This window comes from Labeo rohita, chromosome 24 (assembly GCF_022985175.1).
Source record: "Labeo rohita strain BAU-BD-2019 chromosome 24, IGBB_LRoh.1.0, whole genome shotgun sequence".
In the NCBI taxonomy this organism is placed as follows: Eukaryota; Metazoa; Chordata; class Actinopteri; order Cypriniformes; family Cyprinidae; genus Labeo; species Labeo rohita.
In genome coordinates, this window is record NC_066892.1 from 10,789,613 (window position 1) to 10,817,559 (window position 27,947).

The 27,947-nt window shown below is 35.2% G+C and overlaps 1 protein-coding gene across 3 annotated transcripts in view; it reads right to left on the minus strand.

The window, feature by feature from the left end:
• Nucleotides 1-27,947, minus strand: part of sh3kbp1 (SH3-domain kinase binding protein 1) — a 62,678-nt gene that overhangs the window by 32,391 nt on the left and 2,340 nt on the right. For all 3 annotated transcript variants that reach the window (XM_051098033.1, XM_051098032.1, XM_051098031.1), the window contains exon 2: nucleotides 13,829-13,986. In XM_051098033.1, coding sequence (XP_050953990.1) covers nucleotides 13,829-13,986 — 158 coding nt within the window. The remainder of the gene's footprint in view (nucleotides 1-13,828; nucleotides 13,987-27,947) is intronic.

Here is a 27,947-nt window from a genome sequence, read left to right on the forward strand (position 1 = left end):
CATTGCCTGAATGAAATAATATACAGCCATGAATGAGCACGTTGGAAATGAAAGCACTGAATTTAATTCTCTCTTTGCCGTCTATGCTCATCATTCGTCTCGTGAAGTTGCTTTCATTTTGCCGTTCACTCACCGGGTTGATGCTCTGATGGCCACCGCATGTAACTTTTAACAAGATTCACTTGTTTAAAACACCCTCAATAATATTAACATTCACTATATAACCATTATTTTTCTAAAACGCTTCTAAATATATACAACTCTATGGAAATTATTTATTATCTTCGCCAGCAATAAGGGCACCGTTTAAGTATACTTCTATGTAAATGCATAGATAAACTACGCTGTCAGCAGGCATTTGAGAATAGAATATTGGTAATTCTGATATAACATACCAGTTGAGAAATACAGTAATATACAATGTTTTCTTTGTTATATTCACATATTCCAGAGAATATTATTCAGTGAATTAACATTATCCAGTGAATTCTTCACTCTTTAGCCTATTAAACAGCCTATAAACTGTAAAAGTTGATATGACTCCTGTCCTTTATTTATTTTCTCCATTTGAAAACATTCTACATTCTACATTTAATTTTGCTTATTAGTGTTGCAGCTGATGCGTTTTATAAATAAAATGTTTTTATTGTCGTAGTATAAAGACTAAATTTAATATGAAAGACTGCTAATTTTCAACTTTTTAAGATGACTGAAAGGGGGAAAAACCAAAGTGAAGTATGGACTTACTTCACTCAGTCACTGATTTACTTTATAACAGTAAATAAATACCGGCTCTGCATATCGGTTATCGGACTCATAATTATGCAAATATTCAGTATGGGTATCGGATATAAAAAAAAAATCAATATCGGTCGATCACTAGTCCTTACTACCTTAGTTTAAACATGTCACTTGCATTGCTGTCTATGCAGGGTTAGAAAGCTCTTGGATTTCATCAAAAATATCTTAATTTCTGTTCCAAAGATATACAAAGGTCTTACGGGTTTGGAATGACATGAGGGTGAGTAATTCATGACAGAATTTTCATTTTTGGGTGAATTATGCCTTTAAGACAGCTCAGTTGACTAGTCAGCTAAGCTATTCCTTGTTTAGACAACCAATTTGGTTGCTTCAATTGGTTAATTTGTTAAGACTATCATAGTCATTCAAAAGTTTCCAAGGCTTTGTGAAATCCTCCAAAAAAGGTCTTTAGGAACAGTGGTGGTAGCTGGGAATACGTCACGTCGAGATTGCAGTGAAGTGCAGTTCTGAACATAACAGAAGAATGGAGCGAGAACAATGAATGACGTACAACTCTAAGAATCCAGCACACCAACTAAACCTCCCTCTCAGGTTAGGAGGTTAAATGCTCTACAACCCAGTTACATCAGCAACTGATTCAGGATGCTGGGTCCAGGATACAGAATTACACGTTTCAGGGTGAAATGCATCATTGCCTGTGACACAGTTTTGCAAGCAGCCGCCCCATGGATTATCAGGCCAGTGAAGCGAAAACAGAGCCCCATGCTGAGACACACACTCCTACATAGATACAAAAGTACAGATAGGTAGAAATGACAATCACACACACACAAAACAACACAAACACATAAAGATGTGATTCTGAAGGATTTAGTTAGACATCTCAGAGGCCAAAAAGGTTGAAAGTTAAATGTAAAGCACCTTACCGAAAGCATGTTTATGGTATGAAGACAAAAACGAAAAGCAGAAAAAATGTATTAATATATTAATAAATGTCATCTCTCTCTCTATATACATTTCTTAATACCATTAAAAAATTAAGGACAACCGTGTCTGTGAACCGTCAAAAAATGAAGAGTCTCATTAAACTCATCATGAATATATTCCAAATATTCAACGCCATGAATCATGCAAACTTCGGCAAATCCAGTGATTAATTGTTCTGCGTTGCAGACCATCTGACACAGGATCTAACCGGATCAAGCCTGTGCTGTTGAATCATAAACGCTCTGGAGATGCTGAAGTAATGGTTGTCACAATTTACTGCTAAATGCAACAGTGATGGCACATTTATTGCACATTTAATTGCCAGAAAGTATGCAAGCTCTAAGTACGCAATAAATATTTGATGATTAATTTAGTAATGTTGCATAGATCACATTATGATATCATCATGGAACAACTGTTCCACAAATTATTTGACGATGGCATCATGATCTGATCTGTGGGCAAAATCGAGGAATCACAATTTTGAATAGAAATATTACCAAACGATAGAATTAGACTTGCCAATGACAATATACCAAAGATGACAGTAAAGAGAAAAGAACCACATGTCGGCGCACATGATTAACCACTCAAATGTGACGCTCTCATATCGCTAAGTGCCATTCACACAGAATGCGTTTTTGTGTTGACAAAGATGTGACGCGGGCAGTGGAATAAGAAAAACATGCAAGATGGGAGTTAACTTCTTTTAACTTGAGCGCCACTTCATGCATGAGACGCTGCAAAAAACGCGAGTGAAACAGTCAAACATGTTCATGTATTATATAGAAAAAGCAATGGAAAAGCAGCGTGATCGAATACAAAAACCTGTGAAGAACTACTACTGTACGTCTGATAGTTCATGTTTGCATCATGACAACAAGGTGAAAACTGCTGTTCATTGTTTTTACAGAACATTTATAGTTAATAATAGTCTGCTGGTGTTATACCTTCAAGTCATTTTGAATTTGAGTTACCTTGATTTTTGAGATTTTTTTGAGAAGCATTTTCCTTGTATTATTTTTTAACACATAATGTGTAAGACAAGCCCGAACAAGATGTCGTTGTAGTTCTTTTCTGCAAAGATTTAACAAGTGATTTGTTTATCATTCACATCATGTTGACAACTTCATGTGATTTGACACATACAAGTGTGTCTTTAACCATTGAAGGTCTGTAAAGCGTCAAAAATTCTAAAATGCCTCACTGACAGCATGCACATATAGCGAAATGAGTTCTCTTACACTGCTGATTGCATTTCAACAGCTCAAAATCACTTGTTTTTAAACCGCAATGCCTAAATGCATACAAACGTTTTCGTGACCATGTAGCACAGCAACGTCAAGTGAGCCTGTAACCGCGACAGGACAGAATATAATCTCTTTATTTGATTTCAGAGAATAGCAGATTATCTGAGGTTAATTAAAATGGTGCACTTGGAATTATAATATTCTTTAACTAGAGGGAAAAAGTTACTTCAATTATGTTGTAGTTACATTTTCAAGTTGACTAATTAAATTAAATAATCGTAAAAGAAAATAAAGAATCAGTCAAACTTTTAGAGTTTTAATTTTTTTGCCATATCGCCCAGCCCTAACATAGTTATTTTTCCTTTAAATAAGGTCTTTATGATATCAACATTTTTGATACCATATAAATTTCATATTTTCTGTCACCAGTGTCAGTACTACGAAAAACAAGCTCACAAGACAAGTAAACAGTCAGAGATTAAATAAAACAAATTACTAGCAGTAGCACAAAAAAACGACGGTAGAACAAATAAATAAGAAATGCTAAGAAAATGTATAAAAACACTGCATATTCTTCACTGTGTAAATGAAGTATATATGTGACCCTGGACCACAAAACCAGTCTTAAGGGTCAATGTTTTTAAACTGAGATTTACACATCATCTGAAAGCAGAATAAATAAGCTTGTTAGGATATGACAACTATTTGAAAATCTGGAATCTGAGGGTGCAAAAAAATCTAAATATTGAAAAAAAAATCACCTTTAAAGTTGTCCAAAAAATGTTCTTAGCAATGCATATTACTAATCAAAAATTAATTGATATATTTACAGTAGGACATTTACAAAATATCTTCATGGAACAAAGAAAAATCATTAATTTTGACCCATACAATGTATTTTTGGTTATTACCACAAATACACCCGTGCTACATGTGACTGGTTTTGTGGTCCAGGGTCACTTTCTTCTTATTAAAGTTACAAAAGTGATTTAGTCAAGAGCAGTTAGAGATTTTCTCTCTTTTGTTGTTTGATTAGCATGACTGACAGAAAGCAGGAATATCAGACTGCTATCACTTTAATAGCTGCCGAATCCAATATACTGTTACACGTTTTTTTTTTTTTTTTTTTACTCAGCTGTTTGCTTTTACTATAGACCTAAATTACTGTGTTTACATCGATACTTGCAAAGACGGGCATTTTGACACATACAAGTGTGTCTTCAGCCAAGGCTTATAAAGTGTCAAAAATAATTCTAAAATGCCTAACTGACAGGGTGCACATATAGCAAAATGAGTTCTCTCACACTGCTGATTGCATTTCAACAGCTCAAAATCACAACCACAAAGCTTAAAAACACATTCAAACACTACGTTTTCGTGACCATGTAGCACAGTAACGTCAAGTGAGCCTGTGACTGCAACAAAACAGAATATAATCTCCTTATTTGAATTCAGAGAATAGCAGATTATCTGAGGTTAATTAAAAATGTGATACTGAAACAATCCTTGCCAGCTGTGTCAGAGAATGAAAAAGAGATAAAAAGAAAGGAAGAAAAGCGGGCAGATAGAGGGATGGCACGAGTCCAGACATGATTGAGCGTTTGTGAAGAACGGATGCCTGTCTATTCGAAATTACATCGCTCATTTAATCACAGAAGAGGCTAAATTATCAGTCCATTATCACATCACCAAAACAGGAAGCTGGGGTGCATGCATGACTGAACCAATCTGCCAGAAAGGAAGCCCCCCATACAAGAACTGACCCATTAGAACGCTCGCGACATTTATCATCCTTCATTATCATAACCACCCCTTTGTATGTGGCGGCTCAGATGAACTACAAGAGGTCTGATTGAGCTTTGTGAAAGCATGAGCATCATGGCAGAGCACAAATCGACAGACAAACAGGATAAGGGTGAGATTTACTTGTGGCAGACCTCAAACAGGAAACACCTGTAGATGGCAACATGCATTTTTGACTTTCTCCTAAAGATAAATGCACACTTCCACTTCTACATCAGACGAGAATATGTGATATGGTCGACCAGTTATCCACGATGACTAGCTGATAAATTTGAGTACAATTTTTAGCAGTAATGTTTTAGAGACATAACTTATCTAAAAGTGTCTAAAAAGTTTAAAGTAAAAGTATTCCTTTTAAAGCTGCCTAAACAAATAAATAAATAAAATATACACTAATAACAGTGCTGTCAAATAATTAATCGTGATTAATCGCAATTAGTTGCGATTAATCGCAATTAATTGCATCTAAAATAAGTTTTTGTTTACATAATATATGTGTGTACTGTGCATATTTATTACGCATACATAAATACGCATGCATGTATATATTCAAGAACGTTTATATATTAAAAATATTTATTTAATATAAAATTTTATGGCTATAATTTATATATATATATATATATAGACATATAGAGATAGAGATAGACAGATAGATAGATAGATCAATTCTATGAATATAAATACATGTAAATATTTAAAAATATATACTGTATGTGTACGTATATATACATACTAACTATACACAGTATACGCACATATATTATGTCAATAAAAACATTTATCTTGGATGTGATTAATCACGATTAATCTTGACTCTTCCTCCTAAAGATAAATTTGAATAGAATTTTAGCAGTAATATTTTAGAGACAAAACTTATCTAAAAGTCTCTAAGAGAAGTTGAAACTAAAAGTATGCCTTTTAAAGCAGCCTAAAAATAACACAAAAATAATAAAAATAATAGCACTGGCAAACGATTAATCGCATGCAAAATAAGTTTCCGTTTTTATAATACATGTGTGTTCAGTGCATATATTTAAGAAAAATGTGTTGTTTATACATTTAAAATATTTAGATATAATATCAATTATATGCATATAAATATATAAATGTAAATATTTTTTAAATATATAATGTATGTGTGTGTACTTACATATACATAATAAATATACACACATATATTATGTAAATAACTTTTATTTTGGATGAGATTAGTCGCGATTAATTGTTTGAATGCACCAATAAATATAAATAAAATCAAATATATATATATATATATATATATATATATATATATATATATATATATATATATATATGAAGAGTTTAGATGCAAAAGCCCCTAAACCCTATATATATATTATATAAAAAAATAAATAAATAACATCATAGTTATGCACATGAGCTAAGAACTTCACTGAGACTTTGTTTACCCAACACTGCTTTGTACATAACAGTTACCACATTGCCACCCAAAGACTTTTGCCCTGATAAGAGATTACGTAAGACTGCACACTTCTCAAGTGAGTAGGTGGTCTGGGAATGAAGCTAGAGAAAGTGCGACACATTTTTCAGATGTTTATTTCATGAATGTTCACGCTCTCTTTCTCACAAACCCGCAGGGAAGACAAGACAGTACGGAAATGCTCAACAGTTTCTCCTAGAAAGAACTGTGATCAAATAGAGAGAAAATAAAGACTTCTGCTTCTCAGTTTCTTTGAGTTTCTTGCTTTTTAGATTTTTCTACAGGAGAAAAACACAAAAAAATATATTCATATGTGCCTCCAAAAGAGTTTCAGAAAAGATTTTCACAAAAACATGTGGCAGCATTGGGGTCATTCTATAATTGGGGGTACATTTAGAATTTGACACTGTGAAGAAAAAACTTTTTCTGTTTCCCAAAAACCCAAACATGACCTTACATAGCTGCTTTGAAACAATCTATCTTGTATAAAGGGCTATATAAATAAAGGTGATCTGTAGGAATACGTGCATAAACCCATCTACGTTTACTGTCCTGTTTACTGGGTAACACAGTTGACATTTTTAGTGTTTTATGCCTATACTCAACATGGAAGCATAGAACTACTGAGCATATGGTATGTTTAGAAATATATTTTCATAAACAAAACATAAGTTTTAGTTAAATTGTCTGTTGACAGTCAACTAATCCACTCTTGACACAGGTTTGCTAGTTTAACCAATATTAGAGAAAAGAGAGAGAACATAACTTCTAGTTTCATCCATGTGCTTCTAGAGAAAATATCATCATACTGTGCAAATTATGCGAGAATGGGACAAACCATTCCTTTTTGAGAGGGGGTTTTCTAGTGGGTAACTTAATTGACAATGGTTTTTCGGACACAAATAAAACAACTTCAATCAAAATAAACACTTATTATTTTTGTGCACACCCAAACGTCTTAATAACCTAATCTAACTGAATGCAAAACTATTAAATTAACTTATATCTGAGGTCATTTTCATGCTTAAAAGCAGAGTAGAATGAGCAACTTTACAAAATCGGACAGTTGAACACCAGGGTTGTATGTGATATGAACATCATTTTTAACAAAAGATATAACTTTTTCAACATATAGTAGTGTGACTGTGAAAAATTTAATTGTGCACTAGAAAATTAAGCATCGGGGCTTTATATTGATGAAAATGTATTAAAAATATACTTCACTGACGTCGGCGGCTCGTGGACCATTCCCAATCCCACCCCCATCTCTCTCTCCCACTTCGCTTCCTGTCAAAAACTTCACTGACATGAGATGTACCCACAATTACAGAATGACCCGTTGATTGAAGTCTCCTGAGATATTAAGTAAAATATAAAGAAAACACAATGTTTAGATAGCTAGTGTTAATGTTCTACAGATTGCCATCTTGATCACACATCACCTCAGGAATACTCAAACAGTAACTGTTATATGGGGTGAAGAGATTGTTTAAGAGTAAATATCAATGCCTGGCACTGGCATCATCACGGAATAAAGAATATGAACATACAGTGCACTAAAATAGAAGATCCGATTTACATTTATTTGTTGGAAAAACGTTTTTGTGGTCAAGTATAAATAGAAACCCCAATCAGACAGCAATTGTCAAAGTACACAGGCCAACCTTTGAACAACAAAACTTTCCTCTAGAAAGGGCCTCATTACCCACCAGCATGTTTTCTTACACTCACACATCTTGTTTTCACTCTAAACGTTTAAGGCCATCAAGCTGCTGAACCCTAAACACGTTGCCTGACTTACGTTAGCGTAAACACAAGTAAGTGTGAATGTTCCAACCTCGCTTGGGAGCTCCAAGACCACTGTGAGCCGTACGCTGAGCGTGTGCTCTGAGCTGTTCAGGTGGAAATATGACTCACGCTCTGTTTTACTGATACCCCAACTCAGCACTATCCAAACCCACAGAGAGAACATAACAAAACTGGCCCTGCTTTAGTATGCAGGCACCACAAATCGCTTTTGAAACACTTCAATGCAGCCAAAATCTACTGTTTACGTTAGCATTATTGTTGTGAAAATGAGCTTGGATGTGTAAATACTCATGAGCATTCATTATGAAGGTAGATTTTGTGTTTAAATTAAACGAGTATGTGAGATGTGTGGGTGTATGGTAACTATCCGAACCATTTCGAGAACGGAAACATCACACTAGCTTGTTTCGTAGCCATTTATTTGGCAAGCTCAAAATTAGCATGCTAACATAACACAATACTCACTGCAGCAATAAATGTGAACTGACAGCAATATTTATCTAACAGTTACATTAAAATGTTTTATTAACAAGCAGGTCATATGGTATTTTAAAGTGGCCTAATGTTGTGTTGGAGTCCCCTACAACATGTTTAAATACATCAGGGCTGTGACGGTGGCAGATTTTTTCCACCGCGGTGTTAATGGACCAACCACCGTCGGTGGTGCGGTGTTGATATATAATTTTGAAACATAACAAATGTGCGTGTTTATTTCAGCCTATAAAACACTAAAGTAAATATCAAAGAAATTATACATTTAAATAAGAAAGTAGCCAAAATAAAAATAAGAATTACCAGCCAAAGTCCGACTAGAGCCCGAGTCATTTCTCTCTCTTTGCCATTACACTGTTGCATCCATTAAAATAGCTCAGTTTTCTTTTTAATAGGAACGTGGTTCTATTTCTTTCCTTTTCTTCATAAAGTTAATTTAGAAATGTGTTTGGACCATTTTTGTTTGTTAAATTAAGATTTTTGCCTTAACGAAACTAAGATTGTAACGTAACGACCACGCGGCCAGAGTTGATCACAGCCTATGTTTGACGTTTAACTTAGATAAATGCACGCTATTATGCGCATACAATCGTTTGTTGGAGAGTGGAAGCTAAATGCGCTTTGCAGGACATGGAGGCACCAGCCCAATCACTTGCAAAAAAATGTAAATACGCCGTAATCTTTGCTCATAAAGGTAAGTGTAATATATCATCCGGAACTGTAAAGAGTGTAATATTATTTCTGTGCACTCACAATATTGACAAAATGTTGTGCTTTTGTAAAAATAAAGAAAACAAACAAGATGCGCTTTCTGATGTCTCGGTGTTGAACAGGAGCGCTGCACAAAAACTAAACGAAACTCAGCGAATACTTGCCTTACATATAAATATATCTATAGAAAGCTTTAAATTATTACTATACTACTTTAAAACTAAAAAAATCAAATTGAAAACAAAAACTCTTTCATTATAAAACCCGTGGAGATGCATTTCTCTCTAAAGGCGCGTCCAATGCAGAGTCAGGATCGCCATCTTTGCGACACTGGCTCAGAAAAAAATAGTTTATTAATAGTTCATTCAAGTATGTCCTTACTTCCCTCCGACACATTCATAGTAATTACTTTTCCCAGAGTTTTACAAGCTTTAGCCTATTGTGTGCATATGAATGTGGATCTCTTCCAGCTGCTGTTGCCGGCAGGGACACTAAACACGGCCACTGCAGAATAATTGTTGTAGAAACACTGTTTCTATTTTTATTTTATGCTTGTTATAGATTGTGTGACATCACGTACAGTACCACTGGTGGCAACCGACCACTGCGACCGCCACAGCCCTAAAATACATCTAAGGTTAGAAAACTTTGCAATTTTGTCAGAATACACATTTAATATTAGAATCATTTTTAAATGATTTCGAAACTATTTGTTCGAAGCAGTTCTGAGCTTAAGGTCTGAAACCCCTCCCTTTAATGAGCCTACTATGCTCTGATTGGTCAGCTGGCCAAGTCTGTTGTGATTGGTCTTTCCGTATACAATGCGTTTTGGAAACGAAATGCCCATTGCCATAATTAGGGTTACTTGTAAACAAAGATGCTGTAAGGTCAAAAAAGTGGGGGATGATATCAATGCAGTCGCTTAAACCGGAAACTTTACCGCAAGCATGACTTGATCAGGACGTTTCTCAAGTGCTGTAAGTGCTGTCCCACTGATTCCTCACATTATTTTTCGTCAGTGAAAACAAAATACACTTTCACAGCAAAAAACTCACTAAACACACTAACTAGCTGAAGTGTGTGTGGGCAGGTCAGTCTGTTCGTATTTCGTAAATAGGCAGGGATTATGCAAATGTTACCTAGTGACATATATCGGTAACAGATAGAAGATTCAAAAATATGACGACTCGTTAAGGTGGTTCAGAGTCGACTTTCTTTTGAGAGGCAATATCTTTATCATGCACTTTTTTAATTAACAACTTTGCAGACTGTTTACTTTGACGGACAGCTACGTAACAAATGGTAAAAATATATATTTTTCGAAAACCCATATGATCTGCTCTTTAAAACACAACAAAATCACATGAAAATGAGTTTTTGCAGTCCTCTCACAACAAAATGCACCTACATATTTGTTTAGGACTGAAGCTTTATTTGTGGATATTTCTCGCCAAATTCAGATGTTTTTCTTTTCACTGAAAATAAATATTGTGATAAGAGGACTCATATTTTACCTAGAAGCAACCTAATGATAGGTTTATTTCTTAATGACGTTAAATGATTGACTGGAGCCATGTGGATTATTTGTGGATTATTGTGTATTTATCAGCTGTTTGGACTCTCATTCTGATGGCACCCATTCACTGTAGAGGATCCATTGCTGGGCAAGTTTTTCAGATTCTCTAAATCCGTTCTGATGATAAAAACAAACTCATCCACATCTTGGATGGCCTGAGGGTAAGCAAAATTTTCATTTTTAGATTAACTATTCCTATAAACTAGAGATGTAACAATATCATGATGTAATAATATCACGATATGAAGTCCACAATACAATATTTATTGTGATATTTAAAAAAAAAAGACAAACAAAGAAAACTTTAGTAAAAAAAAAACAAACAAAAAAAAAAAAAACGCAAAACTGTTTCATTCTAAATTACATTCACACTGGTGTTTTAGGAAGCCAAATGAATTAGAATATTTTAATAATAATAACAATTTAATATTACTGTTATTCCTCTGACCGTAATAGCCATATATTGTAAAACAATTGCAATGTAAGATGAACTAAAATTACCCATTTAAACTGCTAGATGTCAGCTTTTATTTTGACAGAAATGGCAGTAGAGCTTTTATTTTGACGGAAAACTCCAGTTTTAGTGAAAGCAAAAACGTGTCTCTCTACAAATCTAGTGAAATGCTGTAAAGTAAAGCATAACTGGTGGCTGTTGTGTTCCCAAATGCACACTAAACTCAAAGGACATGAAATAAACAAGTTCACTGCATTCATTCACTGTGAATGGAGCCATTCTGAGGCACGGAAAACATCAGATCACAAGCTGATCACCTCAACTGCATTGAAAAGTGCAGCGAATCGAGAAAAAAGAGACTTGATGAAGGGATTTATCCGTATTGTGCTTTCAGTTTCAGTTTGTTTGACAGATACTGTGCCATAATGGCATAATGGCCCAAAACACAACTTTAAACACTTTTTATGCTAGAATAAGAAGTTTAAATATATTTTAAAAACTAAAGTTTTTGCCTGAAAGACCTATTTTTTCATATCGTAATGTGACCACAATAATATCAAGACAGTTTTGCTATCGCAACATTGATAATATCTTTACATCCCTATTACAAACACACACAAAAAAGACGTTTTAACTGTTTTTGTCCATATAACAAATGGGAGCAATATTGGACCCCATTAACTTTCATTGCGAGGAAGAAAAAACTCAGACTTTACAAATTTGGAACAACGTGTAGGCATGTTTTCAGCTTTGGGTGAGCTCTCCCACCACCTATTTTTACACCTTTACGCAGCCTGTGATGAGAATCATCACATTATTTAAAGAAATAACTTGACTATGATTTCATGATGACTGTTTTAGTGTCCTCAGAATGAGTTCATTGGTTGTGCTCGTGCTGTAAAAAAGTGGGTTTAAACTACATCATTAAATTTTCTAACTGTTAAGCATCCACCCTCCCCAGTGCCATCAGAGGAAGTCTGCACTTCCCTCTACCATGAACCATAGAAAAGGAAGTGACCTCACAAAGCTGCAGTCTTTCTGTACACTGCATAAACTGCATCGTTTACAGGACGAAACCAGAACACTCTCCTCCAATCTACAATATTTCATGCTTTTTAAATTGCCTCAAATGATCTGAGACTAAATTTAGACTTGATACAGACTTCAAAGACTCATGAAAACTTTTGAGTGGGCTTTTAAAGAAAAAAAAACGATCGCCTAAAGTAGTTCAATGATTTGTTTTTTTAGATGAACAGTTGATTCAAGTATAACTTCACATGCTTTCATTTACACAAGCATATCTTAATGAACAAATCAACAGAGACTATAAGAATATAAAAATAAATCATCTTGCAACAGGGCTATGAAACTAACACAAGAGCTTTGAAACTTGACTTGTAAACATTTCAGACAACCACATGATTTTCACTAAAGTTCACACCAAAATGGTGTATTACTTGTTGAAAATTGCAGTAAGGAATAAACAAAAGGAGCACACGATGAGAGCTATACTAATATAGTACTAAGAATCATCCCAGTGTGATTAGATAGAGTCTCATATCACGCCTTCCTGCTGCTAACAAGTATGCAGCGCTACAACGCTAACAAGCTTTCATGGACTCCTCACACCTGAGCTCATAACAATCTGCTGGTGGAGTTTGCAGTTTTGCAATACGCCCCTGATGCACTAGTGTCACTTGAGAGAGAGAGCGAGAGAGGGAGCGCACAAGTCATAGAGATACTCGCTCTCTCATTCTCAAAATCAACACTAGTATCCTGTTCGTCTGCAGTGCTGCAGCTCAGTGCGACCAATACTTATCCACTCAGAACACACGCTGACACACACAACCTCGCTATCCTCGACAGTCAGCATTCATAATGGCCTGCTGAGTTCAGCTCAACACAAACATACACACTTGCAAACACACACTAGTGATGAACAATATAATGAGAGATATAATGAAATTTCAATACATGTCTGCAATAACTTGTTGGCAACAATACCTTGTCAGTAGATCAACCGCAAAACTTTCCACACCCGTTTTGCTTTTATAAGTTTGTGTTCTCATGCAAACTTGCCCTGTTTAGTAAATTTGGCGCTGTATCTTCAAATAAAAAGTGCTTCGAAAAAGCACAAATTAAAGAACAGATGCAGGCGGCTCATTTCCATTAATGACTAATGCAATCTACCAAGAGAAGCGAAAGTTAGCGTAGGGTCGCTAATAAGCAGAGCCGATGTTAATCGGGTGTGAGTAAACCAAAAAAGACACACAAAAAGACACCAAATACCATACATGAGATATACTTTGGATATTGTCAAAAGTGTGAAACTTCAAGACAGAACTGTTGTTGCTATTTCACTCAACACTAACACTCACACTGAAAAAAAAGTGTTGATAGCTTGGTCAGGCTAAATTAAGGCAAAGAACCAACATCCTGTGGTGAGACTAGGCTGTGAATCCCTCCTCTACCTCCTGCAAGGGAAGGTCAAAAGCGTGGATGCTGAGTTCAGCACTTACCCTGACAAAGTTGTCGGGGAATAGCCCCCTCCGGCCGTCCAGCTCTCCCTCCCACCAGCCGCCTTCATCCTTCCTGATGTTACTGATGATGTCACCGACAGCGATGGTCAACTCGTCATCGTGCTGGGACTGGTAATCAAACTCCACAATGGCTTCCACTGAGAGAGAGGAAAACAAACAGAGATTTAGAGGTCATGGTTATATGCAGGAAGCAGGATATACAGTATTACTGTACCAGACTCACACAGCCACATAACTTTCACCACTGAATGAAAACAACAGCTCCGTCATTAGATCTATTACATCTGACCTGACAGAAAATGTGATTCAACATACCCATAGAGATCCTGTTTTTGGTAACAACACTAGGCTGTAGGCTGGTTGCCAGGGTGTTGCTATGTTGGTATGAAGATGTTTTAAATGTTTTTGTTTGTGTTTTCATGCCACTACTGTATGTGTTTACGGTTGGATGGTCATTCTAAAGAATTCCGGATGGTTCCTATCGTGTTGCTATGTGATTCTAGGTTGTTCTTGTTGGTTTCTAGGGTGTTGCTAGGGGATTCTAAGACATGGTTAGAAAACTCTAAGATGTTATGGGTGACTGCAAGGGTGTTTTTATGTTTGGAATTTTTTTAGTGTGTTGCTAGGTGATTCTAGGGTGTTTTGGTTGGTTTCTAGGGTGTTGCTAGGTGGTTCTATGACATGGTTAGATAACTCTAGGGTGTTATGGGTGGTTGCAGGGTTTCAAGAGTTCTTGATTGGTTGGTCATTCTAAAGTATTCTGGATTGTTTCTATTGTGTTGCAATGTGATTCCTGGGTGTTCTGGTTGGTTTCTAGGGTGTTAGGACATGGCTAGATAATTTTAGGGTGTTACCAGGGTGTTTTTATGTGTGGAATATTTTAATGTGTTGCTAGGTGTTTCTAAGTTGTTACTACGGGAAAAGTATTCCGGATGATTTCTAATGTGTTGCTTTGTGATTGGGTGTTCTGGTTGGTTTCTAGGGTGTTGGTAGGTGATCCTAGGACATGGTTAGATAATTCTAGAGTGTTATGGGTGGTTGCCAGGGTTTCAAGATTTCTTGGTTGGTTGGTCATTCTAAAGTATTCTGGATGGTTTATATAGTGTTGCAGTGTGATTCCTGGGTGTTCTGGTTGGTTTCTAGGGTGTTGCTATGCAATTCCTGTGTGTTCTGGTTGGTTTCTTGGGTGTTGCTAGGTGATTCTAGGACATGGCTAGATAATTCTAGGATGTTATGGGTGGTTGCCAGGGTGTTTGGAATATTTTAGTGTGTTGCTAGTTGATTCTAGGGAGTTCTTGTTGGTTTCTAGGGTGTTGCTAGGGGATTCTAGGATATGATTAGATCATTCTAGGGTATTATGGGTGGTTGTCAGGGTTTCAAGAAATCTTGGCTGGTCGGTCATTCAAAAGTATTCTGGATGGTTTCTGTTGTGTTCCTTTGTGATTCTAAGCTGTTCTTGTTGGTTTATAGGGTGTTGCTAGGTGATTCTACGACATGGTAAGATGATTCTTGGGTGTTATGAGTGGTTGCCAGGGTTTCAAGAGTTCTCGGTTGGTCGGCCATTCTAAAGTATTCTGCATGGTTTCTATTGTTTTGCTATGTGATTCTCTGTTCTGGTTGGTTTCTAGGGTGTTGCTAGGGGATTCTAAGACATGGTTAGATACTTCTAGATTGTTATGGGGGTTGCCAGGGTTTTAAGGGTTTTGGTTGGTTAGTCATTCTAAAGTATTCTGGATGGTTTCTACTGTGTTTCTTTGTGATTTTCTGTTCTGGTTGGTTTCTAAGGTGTTGCTAGGTGATTTTAGGACATGGCTAGATAATTCTAGGGTGTTATTGGGTGGTTGCCAGGGTTTCAAGAGGTCTTGGTTTGTTGTTTGGTCATTCTAAAGTATTCTGCATGGTTTCTATTATTTTGCTATGTGATTCTCTGTTCTGGTTTGTTTCTAGGGTGTTGCTATTTGATTCCTATGTGTTCTGGCTGGTTTCTAAAGTGTTGCTAGGTGATTCTAGGACATGGTTAGATAATTCTAGGGTGTTATGGGTGGTTGCCAGGGTTTCAAGAGTTCTCGGTTGGTTGGTTGGTCATTCTAAAGTATTCTGCATGGTTTCTATTGTGTTGCTATGTGATTCTGGGCTGTTCTGGTTGGTTTCTAGGGTGTTGCTAGGTGATTCTAGGACATAGTACAATGTAGTTTGGAGTATTTTACTGTGTTACAATGCTGTTAGTTGTTCTGGGTTGTTTATAAGATGTTTCTAGATGATTCTAATGTATTCTGGTTTGTTTCTAAGGCATTGCAAGGTGATTGTATGGCGTTCTAGGTGGTTGTCAAGGCATTGCTATGTGGATACTAAGGTGTTTGGAAGGTTTTCTGCATTTATGTGTTCTGAGTTGATTCAGTGGGCGTTGCTAGGTGACTTTAAAGTGTTCTAGATGGTTCATAGGTGTTACAATTTGATTCTAGAGTATTCTGGATGGTTTCTATGGTGTTTTTAAGTGATTCTAGGATGTTCTGTGTGGTTTCTACAGCATTCTGGGTGGTTGCTAAATGTTTCAAGTCAAAAAAGCCCATTGCCAAATCTCTATGATATTCTGGTCTCCAAATATGGCTTGGGACTTTCCTTTAATACAAGTCTATCAGAGTTTTTCACACGTTTTATTGTCCTGATGGAGAAAAATCATATGATTTATTTTTACTGCAATTTCACTTGTCGCCACTATGGTGTAGAAATTACAAATTGCACCCTTAAGGTTTATGCAAATCCCTAACTGAACAATAAAAATAGTGATGCTTACCACAGAAACTACTTTATCATGTGTGCTCCGACAACATCATAACTTCTTTTATCGCATAATTAAATATTTACAGCAACAAAACATTTACTGCGATAGCAAGAGAAAGATATGAGTCCTTCCACAGGGATAAGAGCTAATAGGCCCCTGGAGCATAAGCAGGCATGTTTTTGCTGCAGATAGGAGGATTACTCTAGGTGTGATTAAGGCAGGAGCGAAAGCACCAAAACAAGGAATCGAGAAATTAAAGCGACAAGATATTTCGACTTTACAGCTTATAATATTAAAAAGAAGGTTTTTGAACTCGAGTGAACTACACAGGTGCTATTTTTGTTGGAAAAATGCAAGATGAGAATGTCATCCTCTCAGCTTTGGATTTAAATCGCATTGTGCGTTTGCATGAGGTCATGACGGTGAGGAGGGGATACCATGAGAATGGGGGTGAGAGATGGAGAACATCACAATGATCCGTTTATGAGTCATCAAGCCATGCCACACAAGATGAGATCACACCCACGCCAATGCAATGCAAACTGCAGACACAAACACACAACACAAACATCCTTTGACTTCTATACAATGTTTCATCTACATGGCAGCTCTGACTACAGGTTTCGTATCGGATACCAACTCACCCGGACTATCACTCCATGCACAAGGGTATTGATAGCCTACCATTAGATACTGAAGAATGCATTAATGCATTGTCTATATGATCTCTCATATGACCCTGCAGAATATTCTGGAAACTGCTGAGCTGTGCAGGGAGGAAAGCATGAGGTCGTATAATAGAAATCAGTCAGCCCGCAGCCATAACAAACACAAAGGTAACGAATACTTCCAAACATCTGGTGGAACACGCCTACGCGTTTGCACAGATATAAAAAACCTACAGGCACAAACCCACACACGTATAAATACAGAAACGATACAGTCTGTATTGTTATATGGAGATTTATCATCTCTAATGGCTGATCAGGCCCAGACAGACTCTCTGCAGACTTCTCTCTCGATTGCTTTTTTGGGAAAAGCATACAATTTTAATTGTTCAAACACATAAAATAAATAGGAATTGACAATACAGGGAGAGTATTGGTTAACAGCCAATACGATTGATGATTTTGCGAGCATAGATCCTATACATCAGATCATAACATGACCTAAATCACAACTACACATTCTTGACCATCAAGTTGGACCATCTGTGTCTTTCTTTTGACCAGTATCTTCTTTCTCGCTCTCTATCTCTTCGTCGTCTTCCAGCTGTTTGAGGTTTGGATTAGAAACAAAGCTGTGACATAAAGCACAGCTGCCATGTTTATGGTGAAACATCTTCCAAAAAGGCCTCTCACCCCCACACTTACACCCCCGCATGAGGACTTGAGTTTGTCTTGAATCTCCGCCACACCCGCAAATGTCAGCCTCTGTCTGACTTTTCAGCACGACCTTTCTTCAGCTGACCCGCACAAACACATTCACACACAACAAAAACAGACAAAAACATAAAATAACAAAGCTGTTTCCTGTTGATTCTTTCCTTTCTCCTTTTTTTTTTTTTATATTGGTCACAAGACAGACTGGAACAGTATTAGTCTGGATCACATTACCCATACATCTGATACTGATATTAAGATATCCGGAGTAAGAGATTTAAAATATGGAAGCTGCTTTTTGCTGATTTAATTTGATCTGTAAGAGGAAATATGTTATGAAAATAATTACTCAGAATGAATTTGTATTAATTAATTGATTTTAATCAGGGGTGCACATATGTTTTTCAGCTTGGTTTTCATAACAGCACCTGGAAATTTGATGACCCATTAAATATAACTATTACAAAAAAATAAAAAAGGAGTATTAAATAAAAATACAGTTATTTTATAGTAAACTTAAAAATAAAATGCTTATATTTACTTTTTAATATATGAATTTTCATCATTTTTAAACTTTAAATAAGCAAGCTTTTATTTTGGCAGGTTGCCAGCAACTATATGCAACCACGTCGGTACGCAAATGAGCGGTATGAACTTATTTACACGGCACATTTTTTATGCACACCACTTATGTGCACTCCAGATTATATTAAACTATTTGACATCAAGGATAACAAAATATTTAAAATTTTATATATTAATATATATATTACTAACATATTAAGATTTTTCATGTTTTTTTAAAAGAAGTCTCTTCTGCTCACTAAACCTGCATTTATTTGGTCCAAAATATAGCAAAAACAGTAAAATATTTTTACTATTTAAAATAACTGTTTTCTATTTGAATATATTTTAAAAAGTAACTCATTCCTGTGATTTAAATAGTGAATTTTTAGCATCATTACTCCAGTCACATGATCCTTCAGAAATCATTGTATTGTTCTGATTTGCTGCTCAAAAACATTTTTATTATTATTATTTTGAAAACAGCTGAGTAGAATTTTTTCAGGTTTCTTTGATGAATAGAAAGTTCAGAAGAACAGCATTTATCTGAAACAGAAATCATTTGTAACATTCTGAATGTCTTTATCATCACTTTTGATCAATTTAAAGCATCCTTGGTACATAAAAGCATTAATTTGTACAATTTCTGAGTAAACGCTTGTGAATGGTATAGTGTATAATGTTACAAAGGCTTTATTATTTTTTTAGATAAATGCTTATCTTTGTATCTATAAAAAAAAAATCCTGAAAAAAATGTACTCAACTGTTTTAAATATTAATAATAATAAAAAAAATGTTTCTTGAACAGCAAATCTGCATATTAGGATGAGTTCTGAAGGATCATGTGACACTGACAACTACAGTAATGATGCTGAAAATTTAGCTTTGATCACAGGAATAAAATACATTTTACAATATATTTTTAAAAAAAGCAGTTATTTTAAATAGTAATAATGTTTCATAATAAGTTGGATCAATATTTGGATTAAATAAATGCAGGCTTGGTGAGCAGAAGATAATTTTTTTAAAAAACATTAAAAATCTTATGTATGTATATATATATTTTCTTTTTAAAAGGAATATGAAAGTATTTTTAAAAATAAAAAAGGAAACATCACTATATTAAAAAAACAGAGTTCCTCTGATTTTTGTTACTTTAGTTTTATCTATTTTTTATCATTTGATCTGTAAGACAAAATATATTCTGTCGATTTTCTGATAATTTATGTTACAATCTGTGTTATTGGTGCAATGAATTAAAGTAATTGAATATTATTTAAATAAAATACCTATTATTTAAAAATATAATATATTATATATAACTATTATTTGTGTATATAGAAAATTAATACAAACTTTATTTATATAAAAATTAGTCAATTACTTGGATCCAAAATAAGTTTTTTGTTTACATAATGTGTGTAGTGTGTGTAGACTGTGTGTATTTATTATATATATATATATATATACACACACATACAATGTATATTTTTAAAATATTTCAATGTATATATTTATTCATATAATTTATATTATATATAAATATTTGCAATATATAAACATAACATTTTTTCCTTAAATATATACATGCATGTTTGTATATTTATATATACATAATAAATATACACAGTACACACACATATATTATGTAAAAAAAAAAAACTTTTTTGAATGCGATTAATTATTGACAGCACTCATACATTTAATTAAAATAAAATATTAATCAAAAAAGTCCCCATAAAGGTAAAATATGCAAGAAAATTCATTCAAAAGGCCAAATAGTTGAAAGCATTGCAGTGTATGCAAAGCAAACACCACTCATATTTTTTCCAAATTTTACAAAACTATAGTGACTACTACAACAACAACATTTGAGTTAAATAAGGACTACGTGTGTTTAACGGGTCAACCACGTAAAGCTAATGTCATGTGATTCCTCATTTCATGTTCAAAATGACCTAAGCACCACGTGTGCGCATTAAAGATTAGAGGTATTGTTTTAACCCGCGTCACTGCGTGCTGGTCATCTCCCTGAGCAGCTATAAATACTCCTCTTCTTAAACAGCTCCTTTAGCCTGTGTGTCTGGACTCAGCTGATTTGCACTGATGTGAGTCAAGTGTTTGTCTGCTTTAGAGGACCTCAGTGAAACCATGTGATGCGCTTTCACGGCAGCATAACTCTCTAAGCTCATGCATTAAACATCAACATACTCGATTTTTAATATACTAACTAAATTTATGTGGGCTTGATCCATTACCCCATCATATAAGCCTTATACCCATAATCCACTGCAGAAGTTAAGACATTGCAAGGTTCCATTGATTCGGGAATGAGATCAATAATGTTCCAGCGTTGTACGAACAACCGTTTTGGCTAATGATGTGATTGAGCTGAACTAAAATCCCTCATTGTTCTCATCTACAGGGTGCTTGTGACTTACAGCTGATTTTAATTGGTCATTCTCGCATACTGACTCAGAAATCTCCCTGAAGGTTAATCAAATTTGCGGTATTAGATTGCATTAAATGGAACGGGCACGAATTAAATTAATTACACTGGCGAAAGTATTTTTATACAGCAAAGAGCTCCGACTGGATGAGCATTAGGTGTGAACGGCTTAGAATGACTCCAAGATGAGTCAAAGAAACGAGCACAGCTGATATCCTTCACAGCCAAGCCATTTCATGCCATCCTGACCTATTACACACCTCAGAATCTTGACTGAATGAACTGTAAGCTGAATATAACTGCATAAAACCGTTGCAAAAAGGCCCAGGCATAAACAAGCACTCCGAAATATAGCAGATTCCAACACAAGCATACTACATTTAGAGCGGTGCTGTGATCGCAGGCGTAGTCTTGACCCATTTCACTAACTACGCTAGGCTGTGGTCTGGTTAGAAGACACATTACCCTCCTTCCATTTGAGTTTAAGTTAGATCTGTCGTCAGAGCAACATAGGAAGTAACACTGAGAGGAGTATACAGTAATCAGCTGATGCTATGTGGGCGAGTTGGGTGTTGTTGACTTTCAACCACACCTGGCCAGAGGCATCACTATTAGAGTCGTTTGTCAACATCGTCACGGAACCCATGTGCCGAATGCAAATTCTACGTTATTTGTCTAAGCAAATTGCAAATAAAACCTTAAAACTCAATAGAACATTATAGATTATTTTGCAAGATTAAATTTTGGTGATAAATTATGTACTGATAAATGAAAAAATCTCCAATACCATCTTATCACTGATATGGTACTGAAACGTGGTGATCAAAAAAAAATATATTTCTCTTAAATAGTCTATTTTATTAAGATTTAAGACAGGGAAATTAAGCTTATGACCAGTGTTGGGAAATACTGCATTACTCCCTAAAAGTAACTAATTATGTTACTTAGTTACTTTTTTTTTTTATTGGAAAGTAATGCATTACGTTACTTTTTAAATCTGGGCAGGGCTTGCTTTTTTGTTTTTAATATAAAAAGTTCTATTTTTAGCATACCAAAAAGTGAAATTAATAAGCCTCAGGCTGAAAGAAAAGTAATTTCACATCTGTACAGAGGAACACAGGAGAATAAAGTTCAACGATCTTTAGAGATTAAAAAAAGAACCACAAATGTTAACGTGCCTTAAGTAATTTTTGCTTAGTATGGTTGAATTAAATCATCGAAGATCAGCAGCAAAAACATTGGTTAATAAAATAGGATTAAATATAAAGGATTTGTGTTACTTAACATATTTAATTATAGCAGGTTTGCATCATATTCATTTTGTGGAATACGTGAATCTGATTTTTATTTTTATTTTTTGTGAGTGAGATGAGTAAATGCATGTTTACATTTAGTCTAGAGCTACAGTAACTTGTTTACAGAGCACTACTGCACTTACTCCCGATTTCTCTCAACATGGGGGCAGGAGACTTGCCAGTCAATAACTGGGAAAACAAAATAACTGGCATTAGTTGAAAAAGTAACTGATATTTTCTTGTAAATTAAAAAGTAATGCATTACTTTACTAGTTACTTTAAAAAAGTAATCTTGTTACATAACTCGTGTTACTTGTAATGCGTTACCCCCAACACTTTATGACAATCTTCAAGAATCTGAACTGATTAAATAAACAAACAAAAAAAATCATAGCAATATTCTTAAAGGGGTCATCGGATGCCCATTTTCCACAAGTTGATATGATTCTTTAGGGTCTTAATGAAAAGTCTATAATATACTTTGGTTAAAAATTCTCAATGGTTGTGTGAAACAACACCCTTTTTACCTTGCCAAAATCAGCTCTGCAAAAATCATCTCATTCTGGTCGAGGCTGCTTTAAATGCAAACGAGCTCTGCTCACCCCGCCCCTCTCTTCTCTCTGTGGAGAGACGAGCCTGTTTACTTTAGCCGCGTTTAACAACTAAACTTGCTAACTAGTACATTATTAGGAAAGTCGATCGCAAAGATTCATAAAAAACCCTTATACTCTCTTCTGCTGAAAGTGAAGCTGTATCATAAAATAATTTGCGCGAACATAGATGGATATACGTAGATCGGGAGGCGCATTCCCTTCACAAACAAACGTAATCTACTGCATCTTCAGCAGCTCAGATGTCAGGAGTGAATGACGACCACTACGTTCATTATTACATCCAGCAACACAACACCTCAATTGCTCAATTCTTGTCTAACTTACATCCCTGCATCAAAACATGGAGGCTGGACTGTTACAACTGATCTGAGGTAAGACGCTCATGTCAATCAACTATCGTGGGAGCGGCCTCTGTCTGTGTGATGCCACACCGACAGGCATCTGAGAATGGCTCGATTTGAAAAAGGGGATATTATTTTTACAAATTAATTAAAAACCACTGTATGGATTTTTATCATTATAGGGTAGATTTGTACATACACTGCCAACACACATTAATGTTCAAACAACATGTAAACGTGAACTTAGCATCCAATGACCCCTTTAATGGTTCTTCTAATGGATTTATATTGCCAAAAAAGCATAACTGTCACAAATCAAATATCATGATTTAAGAGTTTCACAGTATATGTTATCACACAATGTCATTTGATATTTTTTACAGTGCAAAAATGCTTTTCTTACTTAGATTTTTTGTCTTGTTTCCAACCAAAATATCCAAAAATTAGTAAAAATTATTGTCTTGTTTTCAGAAGAAACAAGTCAAAATTATTGAGTTTTTGCTTAGAACAAGCTAAATAGTCTGCCAGTGGTATAAGCAAAATTATCTTATTTTAAACAGAAAACAAGATTATTTTGCTTACTCCGGTGGCAGCTTAGTTTGCATGTTCAAGCAAAAACTCACTTAATTTTAATTAGTTTTTTCTGAAAACAAGACAATAATTTTTACTTGTCTAGAAAATCCTTCTTGATTTAAGAATTTTTAAATATTTTGTCTGGAAACAAGACAAAATCTAAGTGAGTAAAGCATTTTTTGCAGTTTACTCATAATATTTAATGTACATGTGTACATGGACTTAACCCTTTAACAGTCACTCCCATTTTTGAACACAGACATAAAAATGCAATCCAGACTTAAATTTTTATAATTCATATTCATATGATTTTCATGTACATTTTCCATGGTAATGCAATGTCTGATTTTAAAATGCCTTTTAAAGGATGAATTTTGAGATTTGAGAGAACTGATATATAATTTCTTATGATTTCTAAATTGTGATAGGGAAAAGGCAATGAAAAGGTCTTTTGTGACAAAGGTCAGAACTCATGTTATGATGTAGATTTTTTTAAGATGTTTTCCTTGGAACACAAATTAAGATATTTTTGATGAAATCCAAGAGCTTTCTGAACCTGCATAGACGGCAAAACTACCACCACGTTCCTGGCCCAGAAAGACAGTAATGTTGTATTAAAATAGACTTCATTGTCGAAGTCTGACAATGAAGAGAAAAAATAGTTAAATAAAACCGTTATTTTTGTGTTCTTACAAACTTACAAAATAGACCACATTTTAATGATGTCCTTACCACCTCTCTGGACCTTGATCGTGTCAGTTGCGTTGCTGTCTATGCAGGGTCGGAAAGCTCTCAGATTTCATCAAAAATATCTTCATTTTGGTTCCAAAGATGAATGTAGGTCTTACAGGTTTGGAACGACATTAGAGTGAGTAATTAATGACAGAATTTTCATTTTTGGGTGAACCATCCTTTTAAGGAAAAAAAATCTCTCAGTGGGGGGAAAAAAAAACACTAATGCTTTAAACTTTACAGGGAATCCTCTCATATGGTACATTAATATAAGCTTATGGTGATTATTGAATAGAAGGGGTGCTACAAATATGTTTAGAGAAGCTTTATTAATGCATCAGCTGAAAACAGCATAGACTAAAAGCAGCGTTTAAAATGCATTTGGGATATCTAAAGTTTTACCTTGCATCAAATTCACTTCTGCATTTGTGTGTGTGTGGGCCGCAAGTTGAGACTTTGGTTTGAAATCAAGAGGTAAAAGAAATGTAAGTGCAAGTGATATTCTCTGTTATATCCCATCTCCATTGTAAATAAGCAAACATTCCTCTTAACATAATCAGCAATTTTAATATTATATACAGTGATACCAGTATACCGCTACAACCCTAGTTTCTGCCGAGCAAACCACAAATTTTACAGGACCTTTGTAAAAGAAAAGGGGAAGATCCTTTTAAATGCATGACCGCATGTGGCTCGCCATGTGTCCCGGCTTCCCGAATTGTGTCAGCCAAGCCACTGATTATGTGGGTTAGACATGGGTCAAGTGCAGAAATTCAGAGAAACTAACAAACGATTGGTGCAAGAAAATGACACACTTTTCCCAGAAGCATAAAACACGCAGTTAACATGCCATTAAATGATGTAGCATATAGGACAGACACTCTTGTGCTCCTGAGCACAAAGTCTAACTACTTCCTTAAAGCTTTCTTAACTCTCTCTTAAAGTTACTGCTCCAAAGCCAGACATGTTAATAAATCATGAAGGTACTTGTGTGTACAAAGCACTCGGTTGTTTGTATGTCCTACTGCGGATATGTGAGAACAAACTGCAGAACTCCGATTTCTCAGTTTCATCAAAGCTTAAAACTTAAAAAACGAAATGTGACAAAACTTAAATTACTGATCTGCAAAAGCTCTTTCAGCAGATGTTTTCGACTGTATGTGATGAACAAATTTGAAGCTATTGCACAATATCGTACAAAACTCACAAACTAGCTGTGGTGGAACTTCTCTATTATTGCATTAAGTGACCAACTTTAACTCTTGAATGGAGCAATCGAATGCAGACTTAAGAAATCAACAATTACTCAGGCTCCAAAACACATAACTCTTCTGTTTTTACAAAAAACTTTACTATTTTTCCTTCTGATGCAAATCCATATGGTTTTCATTATTGCATATTGTGCATTTCCCTACAGTACTATGCACAAAAAAATTATTACAGTTATTCCATCCAAAATAGCTCTCTTCTGGAATATTTTATCAAGATCTATGAATACTATTATCCGACATAGGGATTCCCAGAAGACATATCAGTACTGCATTCAGGGAAAATCATGACAAGATGTGTTAAATGGAGCAGAAAGTACTTTTTGGTGGCTGAAAGAATAATCAAATTAGCCAAAATATTTAATAACCAAAAACAAAAATGCACAGATCTTCCAAACTCATCATCCACAGCTTGGTAAATACAACTACAAATGGTTCCCCTAACTGTTCCCACTACTAATAAAAGAGCAACTGTCATGGAGGAACATGAGGTAGATGCATAAATGCTCTACTATATAATAGGAACTCATACACAAAAACATGTCTCTCTCACCACTTCCCTGTTCTCTGCCAAAGGGCAATGAATGAGCATGACACAGCAGCCATGATAGTAAAGAGACCTGAGTACAGTCGGTGAAACACTTTCCAGAATCCAACGCTCACCATATCACTAGGGAGGAAAAGCAAAGCTTGAGCTTGCGGGGAAAGCAGTAACAGAGGATGCCAGGGCTTCATTAACTTGCATGCGATATGAGGATTCACAAGGAGCCCTTGATCACTATGGATTCACTTAGTGATAGCATGTTTAATTTAAAAGTAAGAGGCAAAAATCCTTAAGAATGCTGTCAGTCGGGACGTTCAATGCTGAGCTCTAAATCACGGTTGGGTCATGTATACTAGTCTGGAAAATATTCCTTTTCAGGCTTGGCCTGTTAATAATGCTCATTAAATCACTACATAAGCCAACAAATATTTCATACATGGGAGTGTCGCTTATTCAAAATATGAATGAAGATGTTGCAAAGCGTTTAACGCATTAATGTTGCAAACCTTTGCCCTTAAGGAGTGCATATTATTAGCATAAAGGGATAGTTCATCATTAAAGGCTTGTTCACACCAAGAATGATAACTGCAACACTACATATATTAGTGTTCACACCAGTGCACAATAACATTCTGTTTATTATATGCATGCACTGCAGTTTAGTCATCTGCTTCTTTAAATGCTTAAGCTCTTTAAAAGCAGAATGGATTCTGATTAGCTGTCAATGTTTTGAGTATTCATCAGCTGGAAAGTATTCTGTAAGTTATGTTGAGAACCCTGGTGGGTCATTCCGTGTCAAATCAACCAAATTTTAAAGTTCAAAATATTTTTTTCTTAAGAAAGATAAACGTATTGTTTTGATAGAGGGAAACTGTTTTGATCTAATGTCAACATTATTTCTTCTTCAGACATTGTTCTTTAAATTTGAAAAATTTCAGTTGTACACAAACGTTTGGTTTTCGACCACTGAAAATGGTTAATATCAACAATCTAGACAATCAGCCTCATTGAGATCCCCATATCTTCATGACTGAATGATGTAGGGCCTTGAAAATTAAGATTCCAAAAGAAAGGTTTATGAAGAACTAGAATCTAAAACCAAATTAAAAATAAAGATGGCAAAAGAAAAGTTTCTTAAGACGCAATATCTAAAAGGGCACACTTCTTGAGTTATAGACATGCAAACTTTGGAGAAGAAATTGAAAAGTGCTGTTTCCCCATTTTTGAATGGTCACCATTGGCACATAATGCAACAAAGCTTGCTAAAGTCAACAGAGTTTACTAACAGAACTACCAATCTCTGTGTAAAAATAAGATAATGATCCTGCCATCTTTTTAAAAGCCATTTTTACCCCCTTGTAACTCGACTCAATCTCAGGTAAAAATTGCAATTTTGACTTCCCTCTACAAAATAGTGGACTACTCGATAAATATTCATCCATGACATTGAATATTTTGGCTTTCATCACTATACATGTGTATCTTTCTTCAGAAAAAATATTAGCAAAATCAAAAATTTGAGTCGTGGACCTCTGATTGAGTTGACACAGAATG